Below are 25097 nucleotides of genomic sequence, written 5' to 3' on the forward strand. Positions count from 1 at the left end.
TTCACCAGCACGATGATGCCCTCAACGAAGGCATGGGGAAGGTTGCCGTTGAGTGCTTCATTGAGAAGTTCAACTCTCGGTGGATGACGTTGAACATGCGGAGGTAGAACTCCCGTGGGATCCCATCGGCGCCGGGTGATCTTTTTGGCGCACTCGCTCTGATAGCAGATAATATTTCTGCCGTCGTTATCTCTTCGATGCATTGCTCGTTCAGAGGGTCGTCTGGTGGGATGACTCGTTCGCATACAAACCCGTCCTCGTTGTGATCTGCTGCTTCTTCCGAGTAGAGGCTGGAAAAAAAGCAAGCAGATTTGCTGCGATTGCTTGTGGGTTATTTTCAATCTCGTTTTCAGCCGTTTGTAGCTGCGTAATGTGTGTTTTTTTCCGTCGTCTTTCCCCCAGCTGAAATATAGACATGGGCTCTCCCGCCAGGTGCGTTTCATTTATACGCATAAACGCATGGGAAAAGTTTCTTTGCAGCGCCAGCATTTCACCTTTAAGACGGTTTATGGTAATCAACATTTCGGGATGTTGAAAGTATCCGTCGTACGCTAGCCGTAGTTGCGCATAGAGACGCTGGTGCGCATCGTGAAATTCCTCGAAAACGGCTCGAGATTTCCACTTGAAAAATGATTTGATTTTTGGCTTAGCGTACGACAGCCACCATTCCATCCACGACCCATAGTTTCTGCGCTGCCGAGTCCAATATTGCCACTTATAATGGAACTCGGCAACGTTGTCTTCCGTCAGAAGATGGGGCCGTAGGGCCCAAAATCCGCGCCCGGGCTCATGTCCCAGTGGGGGGAGACAGAGTCTTATCGTTAGCGCCTTGTGGTCCGTGAAGCAACAGACGTGCGTGTATGCGGATTGTAGGTTGTTTCGCAGGCCGGCGCTTACGTAGATACGATCAAGTCGAGATTGTGCGTTTCGATTGACGTATGTGAAACCGGGATCACGCGGACACAGCTTTTCCCACGCGGGCTTGTATTCGAGCTGGACGAGTCGCATGCACGCAGTACACAGTTGAAATCGCCAGCGAGAATGACGTTTGCGGTGTTGTGGCGAAGGTAGTACGCCAGCGTGCTATTGAAAAAATCTTCTCTGACCGCTCGATGCGCAGTACCGGAGGGAGCGTAGACGTTGCAGATGGTCGTGTCGTACACCCGCAGCGCGATTAACCGGCTATCCAGACTCTTTTCCACGTGAGTGACCTGGATGTGCTCCTTCACCGCCACAGCTGTGCCTCTCCTCGTGTGGTCTACATTAGCGAAAACGACAAAGCCAGGCAACACGATGTCGAGGCTTTGGCTACTGATGAAGGTACGGAGCGCATTGAGTTTCGTGGGGTTCGTGATGGTTCCGATATTTATCGAGGCGAGATTGTACGAGGTGAGAGCCATTTATGGAAGAAAAAAAAACACGTCCTGTTTTTCGTCACCATCGTCGCATCGCTGCTTCTTGCCGGGCGGGCGCCCTCGGCTTCGTCCGCTTCTCGTGGACGTTGTTGAGTCATCCGTCTCGAAGCCGGTGGTTCGGCTTTGCGAACGAGTCGCAATCGCAGGCTTTTGAAAAGGTCTACCAAAGTTACCTCGGCTTGCCTTGGTTGTGTGCGTAACAACGACGACGATGAGCAGGGGCGTTTTGCTTTTGCAGCGGGATGGGAGACACCGTCCGTGCGATGCTTGCAGGTTCGGTCTGACTCACACTTACCGACTTCGGTAGCTCGGGAAAGGCCTCTAGCGATGCTGGAGGTGGAGCATGAGAGCCCTGACCAACTGGTTTTGCGATCGGGGGTTTCGCTCCGCTCGTCTTCTTCGGCGCTTGTCGGTGCTCAGTTTGCTTCGTCACGTTGGCGTAGCTTTTTTGGACCAGCAGTTTCTTGTTTTGTACACAAGAAATGCCAGTGTGTGCCTGCTCTTTGCAGTGTTTGCAGGAGGCAATCTGACCCTTGTAGTGGATGTACGCTTGCTGGCCATCAATCGCGACCCACGAATCGATATTTCGTTTGATCAGCATACGAGCCGACCAAATACCGAGCGGAATTCCTCCGAACTCGAAACCATCACCCCACGTCAATTCACGCAGCGAGATCACTTCCCCAAACGCACTGAGGAACTCGACGATTTTTTCTTCGGAAACGTTCTCTGGCAAATCGTGCACCTTCACTTCAACACTTCCATCTTCCATCGTTATTCGCAACTTGTGCTTCTTCCCCGCAATATCCACTTCATGTTTTTCATCGTGTTCGTCCACGATTTTTTGTGCGAGCGTCAGATCGTTGACCTTGACGAACGCACATTGTTCACCGCGGTGGCACTGGAGTCTCACAACATCTTCTTTTTTCAGTCCTAGAACTGTGCGGCAAAAGCCATGCACCTTCTCGAAAGACGGCTTCACCGGGAAACGCGAGTAATCTATACGAAAAGTATTTTCTCGCCTCATCGCGATACACTAAAAGCGCGCGATGCGGCACGGACGGATGAAAAATAAACCACCGGATTTAATATGCTTGACTTTCGGAGAGCGCAATCGAAAACACGTCTGCTTGTCTCAGAAGCTGAGCGAATATGTTTTTACAGACACGTCAGACAAATTCAGAAATGTTGCCTTCGGGATTTTTTTTGCAGTTATCAACCGACTAGTATGAATGTATTTTTATGTTTGAGATTCTAAGCCCGAAAAAAAGATTATAAATTTTGTAATATTTATATAGTTTATATATAAACGTCGCAACATTTATAAGTACACAGATAGAAAAATCAACTGAAATTTTACGCTAAAAATCATGCACATAAAAGGAACGTCATTACAAGCGTACTTCCACACGAGATGTAGCCTAAATGTATACAATATTTGACGTGAATCGTTAATATTGCATACAAGTTGTAAGCAATCTTGTTAGGAAGATGGCCATTTCAGCGTAGAAAAGCGTAAATTTCCGCATGTCAAGTTTTACGCGCTGTTTATTTTTCATAATTTTTTTTCTGTGTAGGCAAGTAAGTAATAAAATTGTATTTTCTATTCGCTGGCTTATTGATTGTCTTCAAGTATATTCAAATAAGTAGATAAGTCTTCAAATATTTTGAAAAGTCTTTGAAATGTCTTCACGAAATAAATGTCTTCACAGAGATTCAAATGTCTTCAAATTGAAGACATGTCTTCAAATCTGGCATCTCTGGGAGAGACTAGCGGGGGGCGCGGTGGCAGCCCCATAGAAAAATCCAAGATGGCTGAATCATGAAATTGGCATACTGCTACACCTGTTTGTATTCACCTTGGTTTGAATCTTGAGCAAAATAAAACAAACTAGCTGATTTCTCCAGCAGTGATCCATGTTTGAATTTTTTTTTCCAATTTGATTGAATAATCAGGCTGTTAGAAATCTTCTATACACATAAAAATGAATTTCTGTCTGTCTGAACCTTATGGACTCCGAAACTACTGAACCGATCGGCGTGAAAATTTGTATGCAGAGGTTTTGGGGCCTCCCTCTTTTGGAAAGGGGGGCTCCCGTACAAATGAAGCAGACATTTTTACGTATCTCGAGAACTAAGCAGAGAATAAATCAATTTTAGACGAAACGAAGTTCGTCGGGTCTGCTAGTATTTAATAAAAAATATGTCCTACTGGTCTTCGAAAGGTCAAGTAGCCCACCTTTAATAAAAAATAAATGTAAAAAGAACTCAAAAAAAACTCAATGGATTTGTTAAAGAATGCTTAAAAAATCGTCAAAATTCTCCCATTTTTTGTTGTTGCTCCCTTAAAATATTATTTTTGAGCAAAAAAATCCGTTGGAGAGGGAGACATAGGGGTAATGACGGCTTTGGCAGGCATATCAAAGAATATTGTGGCCAAATTTCATAAAATTCGGTCGACAAAAACCCCCTGCCAATAATAGAACAAAACCTGCCAAAGCCGTCTGTTCCCCTAATTGTTTTTTTTTTAATATTTTTATCGGTCTTATGTTGCTGCTAAAAAGGCGCCATATGGCAAAGAGGATTGATCCGTAAATAAAATGACGCATCCATACACCAACACAATTGAGAAATATATAAATCTCGTGATTCATTCGTGGTTTAAATCCGCAGAAAATAGAACTGAGCGGTATAAAAAAATAAATCTAGAACAGCTAACTGGGAAAAATGGTTGTTGCAAATTCGTTTTCAAAATGACAACCCAGAACAATTTGAATCGTTGCTGAATTTGATCTAACCACTACGATTTACTTTCTTTCCTACACTTGCTGTCGCTCACTGCATCCACGGCTAGTTTCATTTGGATGAAATTTTTTTTAACGCTCATTGTAGTCACTTAGTCAATAAAGCACTGTTGAAAAGCGTTAATATTTGTCAAGCAACTTAATGTGTTCAAAAAAAAAAAAAAAAATTCTCATTCAAATCGAAAATTCATTTTGTCAACTGATGAACTAAAATCCTAGCTCTTTGTTGATTACCCTATGTCTTCTTGTATAATGAGAGGGGACTCAAGGCATTCACCATATATGACAAACCAACTAACATTGTCAATCACGATGCCCCAAGATGTTGCAGCATGAAATGATAGAGGATACGAGTTAAACAAAGGATGTTGTAAATAAATTCCCATTCACTATAAAGCACGATTTATGTCAATAGAAACCCAAACTTTGTAATTTATGGCGGGCACGACATTTCGCTTTTATGATTATGAGCTTCATTCATCATGTACCTCGCCTTGTCCCAACTATGTAAATGTATTGTAATTCTTTATTGTCACATTTCCTCTGGAACAGAGAAAACGTGCTTTTATCAAACAGCGCTCAAGAAGCTGCCTATATGAGATGATAACATTGTCATGATTGCCATCATTTTACGGTTTTCATCGTTTCACGTTGAATCATTCCCTCGACGAATCTGCTGAATGTTCTACGTTGGACCCTCTTTTTTTACCGGTGCCATGAAAGTCATATTAGGTTAGAAATAAATCCAGCCTGTTTGGGGTACTTTTATTTCTTTGATTACCCTGCCATTTTTTTTGTTCCATCAGATAATTTCGAGCTAAACTATCAAAAGAGGGTATAAAGTGCATTGGACATCAACGGTTAACGGTTAGGTTGATGATCCTAAATTTATCTTTCAAGTAGAATTTCTTCATAGTTAAGCTAACTTAGACTTCCAGAACCATCATTTTTGGTTATTCGGCAACTCAAATTCAAAATTTGCCAACTTCCCATTACGAATCTGTTCTCCCCGAGAAAACCTAGTTAATAAAAACTAATCTCGGTTTCCTGGACTCTAGTTCGGCGGTCAGGCAAAACTGCACGCCAATAAAATGGTTCAGCAATTTCCTGGAAGGTGCTTCGCCATTCTCCAAAGCGGTGACCATCCGGATTTCCTTCCGCGAAGCCGCGCCAGCGGCCGACCAAAATCGTTCTCTCATGGGGACGATCTTCCGGGAAGTAACAGAACATTATTCTAAGGCAACGATGGTGACGACGACGACGACACGCACAATAGGAGATCCTTTCCATCATCACTTCGGCTACTATCTGGATTGCAGCGACCTTTGTGGAAATTTATTTGTGAATTGTGTTTTCACGGAAAAATAGGACGTTCTTCCTATCATCCGGAAAATGATGAAAATTCGAGCGGCAAGTTTTTTTTTGCTCTGTTTGTCGGCTTTTGTCCGAAATTGATGTGCTCGTTTTGCTGTGCGTCCTCGAGTAGGTTTTGCTGATGGGTCGACAGGAGAAGATGGTACGGAATGCATCTATTCGGATTGTTTGCATACTAACAAACCATAAAGTGGAAGAGACTATCCGATCTTTTTAAATTTTGAAGTGGAATTTTGTAATTTTGTTGTCGAGTAAAACTGCCAGTTCCATCTTGTCAATCAATCTCGTCCAAACAACGAAACATTTACCTCATCTTCCCATCTTCATAACGATTTCGTAGTCAGTTTTGTGATTCAAATGAGGCGAATAAGTGATTGCCTATCGCGCTGCCTTGAGCCGTGAGTTACGGCGAAGATGGAGGAACAGCAACCTCGTTACGAGAGGCAATTGTTTGATGATGTTCCATTGTTGGTGGTTCTCGACGATGAAACAGCAGTCAATAGAGTTGAAATTTGTGATTCAATAGGATGGATTTCGAGCATGTTGAAGCCGTTTCCGAGAACCTTTTGTGGCTTCGTGGCCTTTGATAAGGCAACCGAGGAGTTTTTGCGCTTCAGTTAAGCTCTTGATCCGTGCAGCAAGCCAACCCAACAACCTGCATATAAATGTAGCTTTTCCAGCAGCTAATGTCCTACATGACTGCTTATCTCTTCAGCGGTAGCTCTATTTGCATGACAATGGCAAATCATCTACTTGGGTTACATCTAGTTAGGTTACGTACTGAACAAATCTGTGAGGAACATATTTGTACCGCAAGTAATTTGCAAATGTTACCGTTTGGAAGCGGAAATTCTTTTCCGCATGTTTTCAGTATGTTGAAACTCGGATTCACTGCGCTTGAATATGAAGAAAAAGCACCATGGATTCTATGTGTCTATGTCAGCAGGCAGTTTTAATGCAAATTAAATCCTTTGAGCGCCAAATACATGGGGAAGCTTACATAATATTGTGTCAGTTTTTTAATTCCATTTCGAGATATTTTCTGCCTCTATTTAGCACGACTCAAATTTACCTATTCTCAACACTTCTCACTGGAAATACTCCTGAATTTCCACCAGAGAGTGTGTACAAGCCAACTGGGGAAGTATGTCGGGTTTCTTACTCCATTCCCGGCATAACATGCGTATAGCAGAAATGTTTTACCGATATTACTCGCAGCAAGCGGCTTTATCTGAATGTTTTAGGCCATGAAATATTTCAATGGGCTTATCATTTGTTTGAAAATAAGTAATCCTTACTCAGCATAGTTTTAAAACGCCATTTAATGATTTAAAGTATTGAGGGCCAGCACTTATTCCAGTCACTGTGATTGATTTTCCGGCATACATCAAGTCTTTTAGACAGGCCAATTTTTTTTGTCTCCTAATTCTTTCGAAACGGTAAAATATGAAACGGTTAAATATGAAGAAAACAAACGTATCACGGCGTGTTTGAAGACTTTTATGAGACAAAAAATTAGTATTGTAAGATTTTTTTATATTTTTACTTTACCTTTATATAGTCCCTAACTCAACATTGAAGGAACCATCGAGTTAGTGATGTATCGAGATAGAGAACACATTGACATATATTTTTTCCTGTACCGGTTTTGGCCATGTTCCTAATTTGGCCAATTTTGCGAATAACTCCAAAAATAAAGCAATTCGCAAGGGTTTTATTAGTTCCAACAAGAGATATATCCTTCACGCTTCAACGCTGCTTTCAACTGATCGCATATTTTGGAAAAATATGTATTTTTCAGGGTTGGCCAAATCAGACACTAAGTTGGCCAAAACCGGTGCACTTTCCCTATCAAACATTTTTCATAACATGTAGAAATATGGTTTAGGGTCATTTAGCCGAATGACATTTGAACAAAAGGGTCATTTGGCTGAAAGCCATTTGGTTAAATGCCGTATTATAGTCGAATAACAAAACATTATTTTCTTATTAAGTGAAGTGAGAAGTGATATGTTTGAAGTGAATAGTGAAAACTGAGAATTGAGAAGTGAGAAATGAGATGTTCAAAATGAGTACTGAGTCGTGAGATGTGTGCAGTAATAAGTGAGAAGTGAGTAGTGAGAAATAAGAAATAAGAAGTGGTATGTGAATGGTGAGAATCAAAATGTCGAGTCGAAGTCGAAGTCGAGTCAAGTACAAGACACGGTTGCATACTATTTCGCCGAAAAACATTTGGCGGAATTTTTTTTCGCGGTACGACATTTCGCGGAATGTATCAACTCTCCGAATCACATTTCGCGGAATGTACCTTTTTTCCGAAAGACATTTCGCGGAATGTACCTTTTCACCGAAAATCATACCGCGGAATGCCATTTGGCGGAATTCAGTTAGAATAATTATCATTCAAATATTGAACGATTTCTGCTTAATTACATGAAATCTGGGCTAATTTTTTTGGATTTAATGCAAACCCGACCCGCACCCGAGAATTTTTGCATTCGTAAACCCGTACTCGACCCGAACCCAACATATTTTAATTATTTAAGCCCGCACAAAAGTTTTCCCCGGAAAATTCAAACTAGATATTTTCTGATTCTCTTTAAATTGAAAAAAAATGTAAGCCCAACAAACGAACTAGCCTCACAATTAACAAAACTGAATAAAATAATTTTCAGAATGTTATTTTTTAAACCCGTACCCGACCCGAACCCGATATTGTACTAACTTTCAAACCCGAACCCCTCAAAAAAACCCATCGTGTTCGGGTTCGATTCGGGTTGCGAGTTTCAAAAACTGAAACCCCACCATATCTACTGTCCGGTATAAGGCGAAAGGAGTTGCTAATGTCTTCTTTCAAAGAACACGTCTTCCCGGTATAAGGTGAAGGGATGGGTAACGCCTTCTTTAAATGGATGCATCTGCCTGGTATAAGGCGAAGGGAGGGGTAACGCCTTCTTTAAATGGATGCATCTGCTCGGTATAAGGCGAAAGGAGCTGATAATGCCTTCTTCAAAAGAATGTATCTGCCCGGTATAAAGCGAAAGGAGGGGTAACACCTTCTTTAAATTGATGCATCTGCCCGGTATAAGGCGAAAGGAGTTGAAAATGACTTCTTTAAAAAGACGCGTCTTCCCGGTATAAAGCGAAGGCAGAGGTAACGCCTTCTTTTAATGGATGCATCTGCCCGGTATCTACCACAGACCATGTGTTCGCCATACGTCAGGTATTGCAGAAATGCCGCGAATACAACGTGCCCACACATCATCTATTCATCGACTTCAAAGCCGCATATGATACAATCGATCGGGACCAGCTATGGCAGCTAATGCACGAAAACGGATTTCCGGATAAACTGATACGGTTGATCAAGGCCACGATGAATCGGGTGATTTGCGTAGTTCGAGTTTCAGAGACATTCTCGAGTCCCTTCGAAACGCGCAGAGGGTTACGGCAAGGTGATGGTCTTTCGTGTCTGCTATTCAACATCGCTTTGGGGGAGTAATACGAAGGGCAGGGATTGACACGAGTGGTACGATTTTCACGAAGTCCGTCCAGTTATTTGGTTTCGCCGACGACATTGATATCATGGCACGTAACTTTGAGAGGATGGAGGAAGCCTACATCAGACTGAAAAGCGAAGCTAAACGGATTGGACTAGTCATCAACACGTCGAAGACGAAGTACATGATAGGAAGAGGCTCAAGAGAGGTCAATGTGAGCCACCCACCACGAGTTTCTATCGGTGGTGACAAAATCGAGGTGGTTGAAGAATTCGTGTACTTGGGCTTACTGGTGACCGCCGATAACGATACCAGCAGAGAAATTCGGAGACGCATAGTGGCTGGAAATCGTACGTACTTTGGACTCCGCAAGACGCTCCGATCGAATAGAGTTCGCCGCCGTACCAAACTGACTATCTACAAAACGCTTATAAGACCGGTAGTCCTCTACGGACACGAGACCTGGACGATGCTCGTGGAGGACCAACGCGCACTGGGAGTTTTTGAAAGGAAAGTGTTGCGTACCATCTATGGTGGGCTGCAGATGGCGAACGGTACGTGGAGGAGGCGAATGTACCACGAGTTGCATCAGCTGTTGGGAGAACCATCCATCGTTCACACCGCGAAAATCGGAAGACTGCGGTGGGCCGGGCACGTAGCCAGAATGTCGGACAGTAATCCGGTGAAAATGGTTCTCGACAACGATCCGACGGGAACAAGAAGGCGAGGTGCACAGCGGGCAAGGTGGATCGATCAGGTGGAGGACGACTTGCGGACCCTCCGCAGACTGCGTGGTTGGCGAAGTGCAGCCATGGACCGAGCTGAATGGAGAAGTCTTTTATGTGCAGGACAGGCCACTCCGGCCTTAGGTGCCTGCCAGAGTAAACGCGACGAGCGATGCGACGCGACGCGACTCACGTAAAAGAATAACAATCATTATCAACAGGCTGTCAAATTGCACTGTCGCGTCGCGTCGCATCGCACGTCGCGTTTACTCTGGCTTGCCCCTAAGTCTGATGATAAATAAATAAAATCTGCCCGGTAGTAACGCCTTATTTAAATGAACGCGTCTGCCCGGTATAAGGTGAAAGGAGGGGTAACGTCTACTTTAAATGAATGTATCTGCCCGGTATAGGGGGCAATTGAAATTTTGAAAACTACTTCTAAATATTCTGGGAGGCCTTCCATAGCCGTGCGGGAAGATGCGTGGCTGCCAAGCAAGACTATGCTGAAGGAGGCTGGGTTAAACTTCTGGCCCGGTCTAGGAAATTTATCGAAAAAAAATGTTTCGTCTTTTTAGGTATAAAAGGATTGTATAACATTTCACCGAAAACTATTTCGCGGAATTCATTTTCGCGTTTGAACATTTCGCGGAATGGCATTTGGCGGTTTGAAACTTTTCACGGTATGACATTTGGCGGATTGTACTTTTCACCGAATGACTTTTGGCGGAATGTACCATTTCGCGGAATGCACCATTTCGCAGAATATTAATAATAATAGCCTTTGTTCATTCAGCATTCCCTCATTATTACCTGCGAGGTCTGTAACCCAAGTTACCATTTTGTTTTGCATTCGTTTAACACGAGATTAACGAGACTATCCTTCAGCATAGGCTTGCTTGGCAGTCACGCATCTTCCCGCACGGCTAAGGAACGCCTCCCAGAATATTTAGAAGTAGTTTTCAAAATTTCAATTGCCCCTTATACCGGGCAGATACATCCATTCAAAGAAGACGTTACCCCTCCTTTCGCCTTATACCGGGCAGACGCGTTCATCTAAAGAAGGCATTATCAACTCCTTTCGCCTTATACCGGGCAGATGCATCCATTTAAAGAAGGCGTTACCCCTCCCTTCGCCTTATACCGGGCAGACGCGTTCTTTTAAAGAAGGCATTATCAACTCCTTTCGCCTTACACCGGGCAGACGCATTCTTTTAAAGAAGGCATTATCAACTCCTTTCGCCTTATACCGGGCAGATGCATTCATTTAAAGAAGGCGTTACCCCTCCCTTCGCCTTATACCGGGCAGACACGTTCTTTTATAGAAGGCATTATCAACTCCTTTCGCCTTACACCGGGCAGAAGCATCCATTTAAAGAAGGCTTTACTCCTCCCTTCGCCTTATACCGGGCAGACGCGTTCTTTTAAAGAAGGCATTATCAACTTCTTTCGCCTTACACCGGGCAGACGCATTCTTTGAAAGAAGGCATTACCAACTCCTTTCGCCTTATACCGGGCAGATGCATCCATTTAAAGAAGGCGTTACCCTTGTCTTCGCTTTATACAGGGCAGACGCCTTCTTTTAAGGAAGGCATTATCAGCTCCTTTTGCCTTATACCGAACAAATGCATCCATTTAAAGAAGGCGTAACCCCTTCCCTTCGCCTTATATGAAAGAAAACATTAGCAACTCCTTTCGCCTTATAACGGGCGGTAGATACGGTGGGGTTTCAGGCAAGGATGTTATAGATCATTCAGTAATCTGCGTTTGATCTTTTAGTATTTTGTCAATAACTCATTCCAGAGGCCTAATTTCAAAATGTATTGTATGGTGGACTTTTAGTGCGAAGGTTTTTCTACAAATCTCCTTAACAGGTCGATGTTCGAATTCCATTATTAAAGGAGTTACGGTGCTAGTTGCTATACATATACTAAATGATAACAAAATATGCCATCATTTAATCTAAGTTACTGTTACTAGCGATATAGCTCCGTTATTAGTGGAATTCAAACAACGAACTGTTAGCCAGAGTTGTAGATAAACCTTTGCACTAGAAGTCCACCATACAACACATTTTGAAATTTAGCCTCTGGAATGAGTTATTGACAAACTACTAAATGATCGAAGGCATTTACTAAATGATCGATAACATCCTTGGTTTCAGGTTTTGAACTCGCACCCGAGTCGAACCCGTACCCGATGGGTTCGGGTTTGAAAAATTAGTACAATATCGGGTTTGGGTCGGGTACGGGTTTGAGAAATAAAATACTGCAAATTATTTTATTCAGTTTTGTTAATTGTGAGGCTAGTTTGTTGTTTGGGCTTACTTTTTTTCAATTTAAAGAGAACCAGTTTGAATTTTTCGGGGAAAAATTTTGTGCGGGCTAAAATAATTAAATTATGTCGGGTTCGGGTCCAGTACGAGTTTACGAATGCAAAAATTCTCGGGAACGGGTCGAGTTCGGGTTTGCATTGATTAAAAAAAAAGCCCGGATTTCATGTAATTAAGCAGAAATCGGAATTCCGCCAAATGGCATTCCGCGGAATGATTTTCGGTGAAAAGGTACATTCCGCGAAATGGCTTTCGGAAAAAAGGTGCATTCCGCGAAATGTGTTTCGGAGAGTTGATACATTCCGCGAAATGTCGTACCGCGAAAAAAAAATCCGCGGTATGGTTTTCGGCGAAATAGTATACAACCGTATAAAAGTTGTAACGTGTAAATCTCGTGTTTAACGCAATGCAAAAAAATGGTAACCTGGCTTAGAAACCTCGCAGGTGATAATTGTAGGAATGCTGAATGAACAAAAGCTATTATTATTAATATTCCGCGAAATGGTGCATTCCCCAAAATGGTACATTCCGCCAAAAGTCATTCGGCGAAAAGGTACAAACCGCCAAATGTCGTACCGCGAAAAGTTACAAACCGCCAAATGTTATTCAGCGAAATGTTCAACCGCGAAAATGAATTCCTCGAAATAGTTTTCGGTGAAATGTTATACAATCACAAGACACTGAAGACGGCCTTACTGTTGATGTCGAAATACGTATCTGTCAAGATACAATTAAGTGGTGGAATTCAATGGGATTGTATAAACTCGTCTTATGACAAGTGAAGACATTCCACTAAAAAGCTCAAAATAATTTTCTAATCAAAATGTGATAATTGGGAAGTGAGAAATGAATGGTGAGATATAAGACAGGTTAAGAAAGACAGAAGTAGGAAGGCAGAAGAGAAATGAAAGAAGGGAAGAGAAAGCATGAGGAGAAAGGTAAAAGAAAGAATAATAAGGATGTAACCAAGAGGAAGATGGAAGAAGGAATATGGAAGAAGAATGAAGTAGAAAGAAGGAAGAAGCAAGAAGAAAGTAGACCTGTGGACCAATTAAAAATTTATCGGGGGTGGCGTGACAGATCATTTTCCAACCATCAGCGGCGGTGTGGCGGCGTCATACCGTTCGTAATCGACTGCGTGGATCGCCGTGGGCTTATTCCATGAATTAGAAATTCCCCGAAATTCTTTCAAAAATTCCTCCGTAAATATCATCAGGATATCATCAGGCTCCAAAAGCTTCTCGAAAGTTGTCAAGGATTTGCTCCGGGAAATCCTCCAGGAATTCCTCGGAATTCTTCCGGAAGTTCCTCCAGGAATTCTTCCGGAAGTTCCTCCAGGAATTCATCCGGAAGTTCCTCCAGGTATTCCTCCGGAAATTCCTCCAGGAATTCCTCCGTAAGTTCCTCCTGGAATTCCTCCGTAAGTTCCTCCTGGCATTCCTCCGGAAGTTCCTCCTGGAAGTTCCTCCGAAATTCCTCAGGAAGTTCCTCCAGGAATTCTTCAGAAAGTTCCTCCAGGAATTCCTCCGGAAGTTCCTCCAGGAATTCTTCAGAAAGTTCCTCCAGGAATTCCTCCGGAAGTTCCTCCAGGAATTCCTCCGGAAGTTCCTCCAGGAATTCCTCCGAAAGTTCCTCCAGGACTTCCTCCGGAAGTTCCTCCAGGAATTCCTCCGGAAGTTCCTCCAGGAATTCCTCCGGAAGTTCCTCCAGGAATTCCTCCGGAAGTTCCTCCAGGAATTCCTCCGGAAGTTCCTCCAGGAATTCCTCCGGAAGTTCCTCCAGGAATTCCTCCGAAGTTCCTCTAGGAATTCCTCCGGAAGTTCCTCCAGGAATTCCTCCGGAAGTTCCTCCAGGAATTCCTCCGAAGTTCCTCCAGGAATTCCTCCGGAAGTTCCTCCAGGAATTCCTCCGGAAGTTCCTCCAGGAATTCCTCCGGAAGTTCCTCCAGGAATTCCTCCGAAGTTCCTCCAGGAATTCCTCCGGAAGTTCCTCCAGGAATTCCTCCGAAGTTCCTCCAGGAATTCCTCCGGAAGTTCCTCCAGGAATTCCTCCGAAGTTCCTCCAGGAATTCCTCCGGAAGTTCCTCCAGGAATTCCTCCGAAGTTCCTCCAGGAATTCCTCCGGAAGTTCCTCCAGGAATTCCTCCGGAAGTTCCTCCAGGAATTCCTCCGGAAGTTCCTCCAGGAATTCCTCCGAAGTTCCTCCAGGAATTCCTCCGGAAGTTCCTCCAGGAATTCCTCCGGAAGTTCCTCCAGGAATTCCTCCGAAGTTCCTCCAGGAATTCCTCCGGAAGTTCCTCCAGGAATTCCTCCGAAGTTCCTCCAGGAATTCCTCCGAAGTTCCTCCAGGAATTCCTCCGAAGTTCCTCCAGGAATTCCTCCGGAAGTTCCTCCAGGAATTCCTGCGGAAGTTCCTCCAGGAATTCCTGCGGAAGTTCCTCCAGGAATTCCTGGAAGTTCCTCCAGGAATTCCTGCGGAAGTTCCTCCAGGAATTCCTGCGGAAGTTCCTCCAGGAATTCCTGGAAGTTCCTCCAGGAATTCCTGCGGAAGTTCCTCCAGGAATTCCTGCGGAAGTTCCTCCAGGAATTCCTGCGGAAGTTCCTCCAGGAATTCCTGCGGAAGTTCCTCCAGGAATTCCTGCGGAAGTTCCTCCAGGAATTCCTGCGGAAGTTCCTCCAGGAATTCCTGCGGAAGTTCCTCCAGGAATTCCTGCGGAAGTTCCTCCAGGAATTCCTGCGGAAGTTCCTCCAGGAATTCCTGCGGAAGTTCCTCCAGGAATTCCTGCGGAAGTTCCTCCAGGAATTCCTGCGGAAGTTCCTCCAGGAATTCCTGCGGAAGTTCCTCCAGGAATTCCTGCGGAAGTTCCTCCAGGAATTCCTGCGGAAGTTCCTCCAGGAATTCCTGCGGAAGTTCCTCCAGGAATTCCTCCGGAAGTTCCTCCAGAAATTCCTCCGGAAGTTCCTCCAGAAATTCCTCCGAAAGTTCCTCCAGGAATTCCTCCGGAAGTTCCTCCAGGAATTCCTCCGGAAGTTCCTCCAGGAATTCCTCCGGAAGTTCCTCCAGGAATTCCTCCGGAAGTTCCTCCAGGAATTCCTCCGAAAGTTCCTCCAGGAATTCCTCCGGAAGTTCCTCCAGGAATTCCTCCGGAAGTTCCTCCAGGAATTCCTCCGGAAGTTCCTCCAGGAATTCCTCCGGAAGTTCCTCCAGGAATTCCTCCGGAAGTTCCTCCAGGAATTCCTCCGAAGTTCCTCCAGGAATTCCTCCGGAAGTTCCTCCAGGAATTCCTCCGGAAGTTCCTCCAGGAATTCCTCCGGAAGTTCCTCCAGGAATTCCTCCGGAAGTTCCTCCAGGAATTCCTCCGGAAGTTCCTCCAGGAATTCCTCCGGAAGTTCCTCCAGGAATTCCTCCGGAAGTTCCTCCAGGAATTCCTCCGGAAGTTCCTCCAGGAATTCCTCCGAAGTTCCTCCAGGAATTCCTCCGGAAGTTCCTCCAGGAATTCCTCCGGAAGTTCCTCCAGGAATTCCTCCGGAAGTTCCTCCAGGAATTCCTCCGGAAGTTCCTCCAGGAATTCCTCCGGAAGTTCCTCCAGGAATTCCTCCGAAGTTCCTCCAGGAATTCCTCCGAAGTTCCTCCAGGAATTCCTCCGGAAATTCCTCCAGGAATTCCTCCGGAAATTCCTCCAGGAATTCCTCCGGAAGTTCCTCCAGGAATTCCTCCGGAAGTTCCTCCAGGAATTCCTCCGGAAGTTCCTCCAGGAATTCCTCCGGAAGTTCCTCCAGGAATTCCTGCGGAAGTTCCTCCAGGAATTACTCCGGAAGTTCCTCCAGGGATTCCTCCGGAAGTTCCTCCAGGAATTCCTGCGGAAGTTCCTCCAGGGATTCCTCCGGAAGTTCCTCCAGGAATTCCTCCGGAAGTTCCTCCAGGAATTCCTCCGGAAGTTCCTCCAGGAATTTCTCCGGAAGTTCCTCCAGGAATTCCTGCGGAAGTTCCTCCAGGTATTCCTCCGGAAGTTCCTCCAGGAATTCCTCCGGAAGTTCCTTCAGCATTCATCTTGAATTTCCTCCAGGAATTTATTCGGAAGCTCCTCAAGGAATTCCTCTGAAGTTTTCCGACGTTTTCAAGGAATTTCTCCGTTATATCCTCCAGCAATTTATCAGGAAGTTTCTCCAGGAATTTCTCCGAAAGCACCTCCAAGAAATCCTAAGGAAGTTTCTCAAAAATTCTTCCTAAAGTTCCTCAACGAATTCCTCCTGAAATTTCTTCAGTTATTTTTTCGGAAGTTTCTCCAGAAATGTTTCCGGAAGTTCCTCCGGGAATTCGGAATTTTTTAGGGCATGTCCGAGGGAGATCATAAAAAATTTTAATGTGCAATGTATGAAGTATTTCTTAAAGAATTTCGCAACGGAATTCCTGGTTTGAATTTAATAAGTACTTTTTGTATAAATTGAATGAATTTTGTGTGGATTTCCCGATGGACGCGAAGATTTTTTTCCCACAATAGAAGAAAGAAGATAGAAAGGAAGGGAAGGAAAAAAAGAGGGAGATAGAGAAATAATAAAAATATAGAAAAGTTGAAATAAATAACAAGGATGAAGGAAGAAGAAAAGAGAAAGAATAAGGATTACGGAAGTAAGAAGAAGAAAGATGGAAGAAAGAAGAAAAAAATCAGGAAGAACGGGAAAATTGGGAGAACAAAATTGTTAGGAAGAAGGATCATTTTAATAAATTAAAATTCTCATAAATGTACTCTCACTCTCTCAAACCTCACTTCTCATTTCTCACTTCTCACTCTTCAATCCTCACTTCTTACTTCTCCTTTATCACTTCTCACTAAACAATTTTCACTTCTCACTTTTCAATTTTCACTTCTCACTATTCAATTCACACTTCTCACTACTTACTTTTCACTTTTTACTTTTCCCTTCTCATTTCTTACGTTTTATTTCTCATTTCTTACTTTTCACTCTTCACACCTCTCTTTTCATTTCCCACTTCCCAGTTCGCTTTTCTCAATTCTCACTTTTCTCTTCTAACTTTTTACTTTTCACTTCATTATTCTAATTTCTCACTTCTCTTTCCTTACTCCTCTCTTCGTACTTCTCACTCTCACTTTTCACTTCTAACTGTACACTTCAAACTTTTCAATTCAATTCAATTCAATTCTCAATTTTAACTTTTCAATATTCACTTTTAATTTTTCACTTAGTACTTCTTACTTCAAATTTCTCATATATAAATTCTCGCCTATTACTTTACACTTCACACACTTCACACCCTTCACTTCTCATTTCTCAATTCATTTCCTACTCATCACGTCTTATTTCTTATGAGATGTATGAAATGTCTCACTTCTCTCTTCTCATTACTCACTTTTCACTACTCGTAATCTACTCGTTCTCGTTTCAACCATTCAGTCAAATGACCCATTCGGTCAAACGGCATTCTACCGTACGGAATTCGGCAAACTGGCCCGACATCGTTTATATTGTGCATGTGAAATGATTCTGACAACATCGAGTTCGCGATAGGTGAAAATGCATTGGTAAATTACTTCGTCTTAGAGAATGTCGAGCAAGAAAGGTCTTCACTTACGGAGGGAACGCAGACTTCTAGAAACGCGTTAGGGTTTGTTTTGGATGGATCCTGGAGTGATTTTTTTTTATTCTATAGTTTCCGCATATTCTTTGAAATCACAAAATACTCTTTAGATTTTCATGGCTGCACGTTTCTCCTGCTCCATATAATTTTGCATATAAGCAGTGTAGTACGACTTGCATGCAACATGCTGGATGGCCACAGAATGCAAAAACGTGGAACGGAGCTATCAGACTGGTTCTCAGTTACCGTTACATGATAATGTAATCTACCTTCAGTAGCCGATTATTGACATCCCACAGATTGTTCTGTGAAAAAATCAAGAGATTTGAATGAAAAACGGCTGAGATGTGGATGCCCAAAGTTTCCATTCCACGTTTTTTGCGACCTGGTACCTTACGTTACAAATCTTGGCTCGGTACTTGTAGTATTAAACCAGGTTTCATTGTATGAGTGAACACTACTTAAGAGTTGAGCGAGGGTGAAGAAATCGGCCTTACATCACCAAGCTAGATCAACAAGTTTTTGGAACTTGAAAACCCAAACCAATAATACTTCAATGAACTACTACATCATTATGCAATCATACTCTCATCAGAGCATGTACCAGACCTATCTTTGCGCATTCTCAATGCTCAACAGGAAAAGCGCAAAACGTCGAAGCACTTTATTTAAATCACCATATCATAAATCCAAGAGGCACACTCACCTATCACCGTCGCCAGTATAACGATCCCGAGCACCACGGCCGTCACTATCATCCGGATCAGAAATATGGTGCTCTCGGGGTCGTCCAGCCCGCCCAGCCCGTACCCGCTGCCGTCGTCGGGCCTCAGCAGCAGCAGGTCCCGGTCCGTTCCGTTGCCGAATCTGGTGCTGATGGTGCCGTTGATCAGCCCCAGGTTACTGCTACTGCTGCTGCTGCTACTGCCGCTATAATTGAGCAAAATGCAATTCGTACACAGGGCCATCAGCTCGTCCTCCTGCAGCAGATCCGGAATGTGGGCGAACGACAGCCGCGAGTTGGCAGCCGCCATCCCACTGTCCGAGACGTTAACATTGATGCTGAACTCGGTCGAGTAATTGCCGCCGGAGAACAGTGCTGTCGCCGTTGATTCAAGTGGAGAGCCACTAAAATTGGACAAAGCACCAGTGAGCAAAGTGCTGCTATTGCTGCCATTGACATCGTTTGCAAATTCATCCAGGAAGCTACTACCGCCATAATCCAACACATCCCCACCACTTTCACTGACCGCCCAATCCCCGGTAACATCTTCGCCCGTGAACGGGCTCCAGGAGCTCACAGTTGCACTCGTTGTCGTCACCGTGGACGTCGTCCTAGCAGCCGCCGTCGTCACAATTCGGTGCACTTTTTCCGTCACTGCCGTCCGGATCGGCGTCGTCCAAGGCCACGAGGGCCATGAAATAGAAGATTCTTCACCGGCGGCACGGCCCCTTGCCGTGGCCATTATTTTTCTCCCCACTGGATAGGTTTTCTTCGGTGTCGTCTGCTTTGGCTGTTACTTTAGACACTTTTTTTTCTCTTCACGCCCCGTTCATTTCTTCAACACCTCATGCGGCACCAGATGGATACTGTGGAAATAAAACACTTTGAAAAATGTCGTCGTCGGTTTCGGTGCTGGGAAGTTTCAGCCGACAAAACAAATAACAAAGTATCGCAGTCAGGTCCGATTTTCTTTCGTTTTTTGACTAGATTGGGTCGCCAATGATGAGTGAAATATGAATAAGAACAAAAGTTCGAAGAGCGAAAATTAAACGTAGTTAGAATAGAATGTGTAATTTAATAGTCGACTAACTATGACTCAATATTAGAATGCCATTAATTCTTCAATTCAAAAAAGGTTACTTATGTGATGTTTTTCTCTAACAGCTTTCAGAACAATTGACCCTTTCAATATCTGCTCTGTCCTTTGAATTTAACATTTTCGAATATTGGCTGTTCTAAATTTCAATTCGTCCGAAGTATGCAATTAGCTCCATGAAAAGCAATTTGAGGGTAACCTTAGTACCTAGTACAAGTGAGTTTTGATTTTGGTTATTACTTCATTCACGTGATTATTAACCTATAAAAAGTCCAATGAGTTGATTAGCTTCATTACGCAAGATTCAGAATTTTTACAGTATTATTTAGTTCGCACAGATGAGCAGAGAAATTAAAGATGTATCCATTGAAACAACAATTTATGAAATGGGTTCAACCTCTTTTCATTAGAAGAAAACCGGTTTATCTATAAGGAAATACTCCTTATTTAACCATTTGGGAATTACATGATCCTAGTTCATTTTCACAGTTACGCTCCTGTCGTGTGCGATAAGCACGCTCTTCTCTTTTAGTTTAACTGTACTTCATTTTCAATGGAAATTGGCAAGGAGTTCGTAAAGAAATGCGGAAGAAAATCTTTTTAACATTGGACAGATACTCACGAAGAATTTTGGAATGGTAAAACATGAAAATCGAGTCAAGTACGAGACAATGAGGACGGACTTACTGTTGAGGTCGAAATACGTTTTTGTCAAAGGTACAATAAAGTGGTGGAATTAAACGAAATTGTACAAACTCGTCTTATGACAAATTTAAATTTAGAAACGCTTTTTGTGGAAATTACTTGAAAATTTTGCCCAGAAAATTCTAGAAAAAAACGTGAAGGTACAAAAGAAAAAAGAAGGTTCGAATGAATTTCCGTTCGAAGTTCGAATGAATTTCCGTTGGAAGTACGAATGAATTTCCGTTGGAAGTTCGAATGAATTTCCGTTGGAAGTTCGAATGAATTTTCTTTGGAAGTTCGGATGAATTTCCGTTGGAAGTTCGAATGAATTTTCTTTGGAAGTTCGGATGAATTTCCGTTGGAAGTTCGAATGAATTTCCTTTGGAAGTTCGAATGAATTTCCGTTGGAAGTTCGAATGAATTTCCGTTGGAAGTTCAAATGAATTTCCGTTAGAAGTTCGAATGAATTTCCGTTGGAAGTTCGAATGAATTTGCGTTGGAAATTCGAATGAATTTCCGTTGGAAATTCGAATGAATTTCCGTTGGAAGTTCGAATGAATTTCCGTTGGAAGTTCGAATGAATTTCCGTTGGAAGTTCGAATGAATTTCCGTTGGAAGTTCGAATGAATTTCCGTTGGAAGTTCGAATGAATTTCCGTTGGAAGTTCGAATGAATTTCCGTTGGAAGTTCGAATGAATTTCCGTTGGAAGTTCGAATGAATTTCCGTTGGCAGTTCGAATGAATTTCCGTTGGAAATTCGAATGAATTTCAGTTGGAAATTCGAAGGAATTTCCGTTGGAAGTTCGAATGAGTTTCCGTTGGAAGTTCGAATGAATTTCCGTTGGAAGTACAAATGAATTTCCGATGGAAATTCAAATGAATTTCCGTTGGAAGTTCGAATGAATTTCCGTTGGAAGTTCGAATGAATTTCCGTTGGAAGTTCGAATGAATTTCCGTTGGAAGTTCGAATGAATTTCCGTTGAAAATTCGAATGAATTTCCTTTGGAAATTTAAATGAATTTCCATTGGAAATTTGAATGAATTTCCGTTGGATATTCGGATGAATTTCCGTTGGAAATTCGAAAGAATATCCGTTGGAAATTCGAATGAATTTCCGTTGGAAATTCGAATGAATTTCCGTTGGAAATTCGAATGAATTTCCGTTGGAAATTCGAATGAATTTCCGTTGGAAATTCGAATGAATTTCCGTTGGAAATTTAAATGAATTTCCGTTTCAAATTCGAATGAATATCCATTGCAAATTCGAATGAATTTCCGTTGGAAGCTCGAATGACTTTACTTTCGAAATTTTAATGAATTTCCGTAAAATATCGGAATGAATTTCCCTTGGAAATTGAAATAAATTTCAATTGGAAATTGGAACGAATTTTCGCTGCAAATTGGAATAAATTCCCATTGGATATTCAAATGAATTTCCGTTGGAAATTCGAATGATTTTCCGTTGGAAATTCGAATGAATTTCCGTTGGAAATTCGAATGAATTTCCGTTGGAAATTCGAATGAATTTCCGTTGGAAATTCGAATGAATTCCCGTTGGAAGTTCGAATGAATTTCCGTTGGAAACTCGAATGTATTTCCGTTGAAAATTCGAATGAATTTCCGCTGGAAAATTCGAATGAATTTCCGTTGGAAATTTAAATTAATCCGTTGGAATTTCAAATAAATTCTTTGGAAATTCGAATGAATTTCCGTTGGAAATTCGAATGAATTTCCGTTGGAAATTCGAATGAATTTCCGTTGGAAGTTCGAATGAATTTCCGTTGGAAATTCGAATGAATTTCCGTTGGAAATTCGAATGAATTTCCGTTGGAAATTCGAATGAATTTCCGTTGCAAATTTGAATGGATTTCCGTTGGTACTTCGAATAAATTTCCGTTGGAAATTGAATGAATTTCCGTTGAAATTGAAATGAATTTCCGTTGAAATTGAATGAATTTCCGATGGAAATTGAATGAATTTCCGTTGAAATTGAATGAATTTCCGTTGGAAATTCGAATGAATTTCCGTTGGAAATTCGAATGAATTTCCGTTGGAAATTCGAATGAATTTCCGTTGGAAATTTGAAATTCAAATGAATTTCCGCTGGAAATTCGAATGAATTTCCGCTGGAAATTCGAATGAATTTCCGCTGGAAATTCGAATGAATTTCCGCTGGAAATTCGAATGAATTTCCGCTGGAAATTCGAATGAATTTCCGCTGGAAATTCGAATGAATTTCCGCTGGAAATTCGAATGAATTTCCGCTGGAAATTCGAACGGATTTCCGCTGGAGATTCGAATGAATTTCCGCTGGAAATTCGAACGGATTTCCGCTGGAAATTCGAATGAATTTCCGCTGGAAATTCGAATAAATTTCCGCTGGAAATTCGAATGAATTTCCGCTAGAAATTCGAATGAATTTCCGCTAGAAATTCGAATGAATTTCCGCTAGAAATTCTAATGCATTTTGCAAATTCGAATGAATTTCCGCTGGTAATTCAAATGAATTTCCGCTGGAAATTTGAATGAATTTTCGCTGGAAATTCGAGTGAATTTCCGCTGGAAATTCAAATGAATTTCCTTTGGAAATTCGAATGAATTTTCGTTGGAAATTCGAATGAATTTCCGTTGGAAATTCGAATGAATTTCCGTTGGAAATTCGAATGAATTTCCGTTGGAAATTCGAATGAATTTCCGTTGGAAATTCGAATGAATTTCCGTTGGAAATTCGAATGAATTTCCGTTGGAAATTGAATGAATTTCCGTTGGAAATTGAATGAATTTCCGTTGGAAATTCGAATGAATTTCCGTTGGAAACTCGTATGAATTTTCGTAGGAAATTTGAATGAATTTCCGTTGGAAATTGAATGAATTTCCGTTGGAAATTCGAATGAATTTCTGTTGGATATTCGAATGAATTTTCGTTGGAAATTCGAATGAATTTCCGTTGGAAATTCGAATGAATTTCCGTTGGAAATTCGAATGAATTTCCGTTGGAAATAAGAATGAATTTCCGTTGGAAATTCGAATGAATTTCCGTTGGAAATTTGAATGAATTTCCGTTGGAAATTCGAATGAATTTCTGTTGGATATTCGAATGAATTTCCGTTGGATATTCGAATGAATCTCAGTTGGATATTCGAATGAATTTCCGCTTGAAATTCGAATGAATTTCCGCTTGAAATTCGAATGAATTTCCGTTGGAAATTCGAATGAATTTCCGTTGGAATTTCGAATGAATTTCCGTTGCGAATTCGAATGAATTTCCGTTGGAAATTCGAATGAATTTCCGTTGGAAATTCGAATGAATTTCCGTTGGAAATTCGAATGAATTTCCGTTGGAAATTCGAATGAATTTCCGTTGGAAGTTCGAAAGAATTTCCGTTGGAAATTCGAATGAATTTCCGTTGGAAATTCGAATGAATTTCCGTTGGAAATTCGAATGAATTTCCGTTGGAAATTCGAATGAATTTCCGTTGGAAATTCGAATGAATTTCCGTTGGAAATGCGAATGAATTTCCGTTGGAAATTCGAAAGAATTTCCGTTGGAAATTCGAAAGAATTTCCGTTGGAAATTCGAAAGAATTTCCGTTGGAAATTCGAATGAATTTTCGTTGGAAATTCGAATAAATTTCCATTGGAAATTCGAATGAATTTCCGTGGAAAATTCGAATGAATTTCCGTTGGAAATTCGAATGAATTTCCGTTGGAATTTCGAATGAATTTCCGTTGGGAACTCGAATGAATTTCTGTTCGAAACTCGAATGATTTTCCGTTTGAAATTTGAATGAATTTCCTTTGGAAATTCGAATGAATTTCCGTTGGAAATTCGAATGAATTTCCGTTGGAAATTCGAATGAATTTCCGTTGGAAACTCGAAAGAATTTCCGTTGGAAAATCGAAAGAATTTCCGTTGGAAATTCGAATGATTTTCCGTTGGAAATTCGAATGAATTTCCGTTGGAAATTCGAATGATTTTCCGTTGGAAATTCAAATGAATGAAATTTCCGTTGGAAATTCGATTGAATCCATTGGAAATTCAAATGAATGAAGTTTCCGTTGGAAATTCGAATGAATTTCCGTTGCAAACTCGAATGAATTTCCGTTGGAAAATCGAACGAATTTCCGTTGGAAATTCGAATGATTTTCCGTTGGAAATTCGAATGAATTTCCGTTGGAAATTTGAAGGAACTTCCGTTGGAAATTCGAATGAATTTCCTTTGGAAATTTGAATGAATTTCCGTTGGAAATTCGAATGAATTTCCGTTGGAAATTCCAATGAATTTCCGTTGGAAATTCCAATGAATTTCCGTTGGAAATTCGAATGAGTTTCCATTGGAAATTCGAATGAATTCCCGTTGGAAATTCGAATGAATTTCCTAATGAAATGAATGAAAAATTCATTCAAATGAAATTCTAATGAAAAATTCATTCAAATTTTCAACGGCAATTCATTAGAATTTCCAACGGCAATTCATTTGAACTTCCAACGGATATTCATTCGAATTTCCAACAGAAATTCATTCGAATTTCCAACGGAAATTCATTAGAATTTCCAACGGAAATTCATTCGGATTTCAAACAGAAATTCATTCAATGTTCCAATAGAAATTCTTTCAAATTTTCATAGGAAATTCTTTCGAATTTCCAACGGAAATGCATTCCAATATCCAACGGAAATTCATTCGAATTTCCAACGGAAATTTCATTCATTTGAATTTCCAACTGAAGTTCATCCGAATTTCCAACGGAAATCCATTTGAATTTACAACGGAAATTCATTCGAATTTCCAGAGGAAAATCATTCGAATTTCCAGAGAAAATTCATTCTATCATCCAGAGGAAATT

General features: G+C 41.8%; 1 protein-coding gene across 1 annotated transcript in view; it reads right to left on the bottom strand.

The window, feature by feature from the left end:
• Positions 1-25097, bottom strand: part of LOC134225220 (5-hydroxytryptamine receptor-like) — a 189722-nt gene that overhangs the window by 160438 nt on the left and 4187 nt on the right. The window contains exon 2 of the mRNA XM_062705098.1: positions 18452-19335. Coding sequence (XP_062561082.1) covers positions 18452-19211 — 760 coding nt within the window. The 5' untranslated portion in view covers positions 19212-19335. The remainder of the gene's footprint in view (positions 1-18451; positions 19336-25097) is intronic.

The sequence above is a fragment of the Armigeres subalbatus genome, chromosome 3 (assembly GCF_024139115.2).
Source record: "Armigeres subalbatus isolate Guangzhou_Male chromosome 3, GZ_Asu_2, whole genome shotgun sequence".
NCBI lineage: Eukaryota > Metazoa > Arthropoda > Insecta > Diptera > Culicidae > Armigeres > Armigeres subalbatus.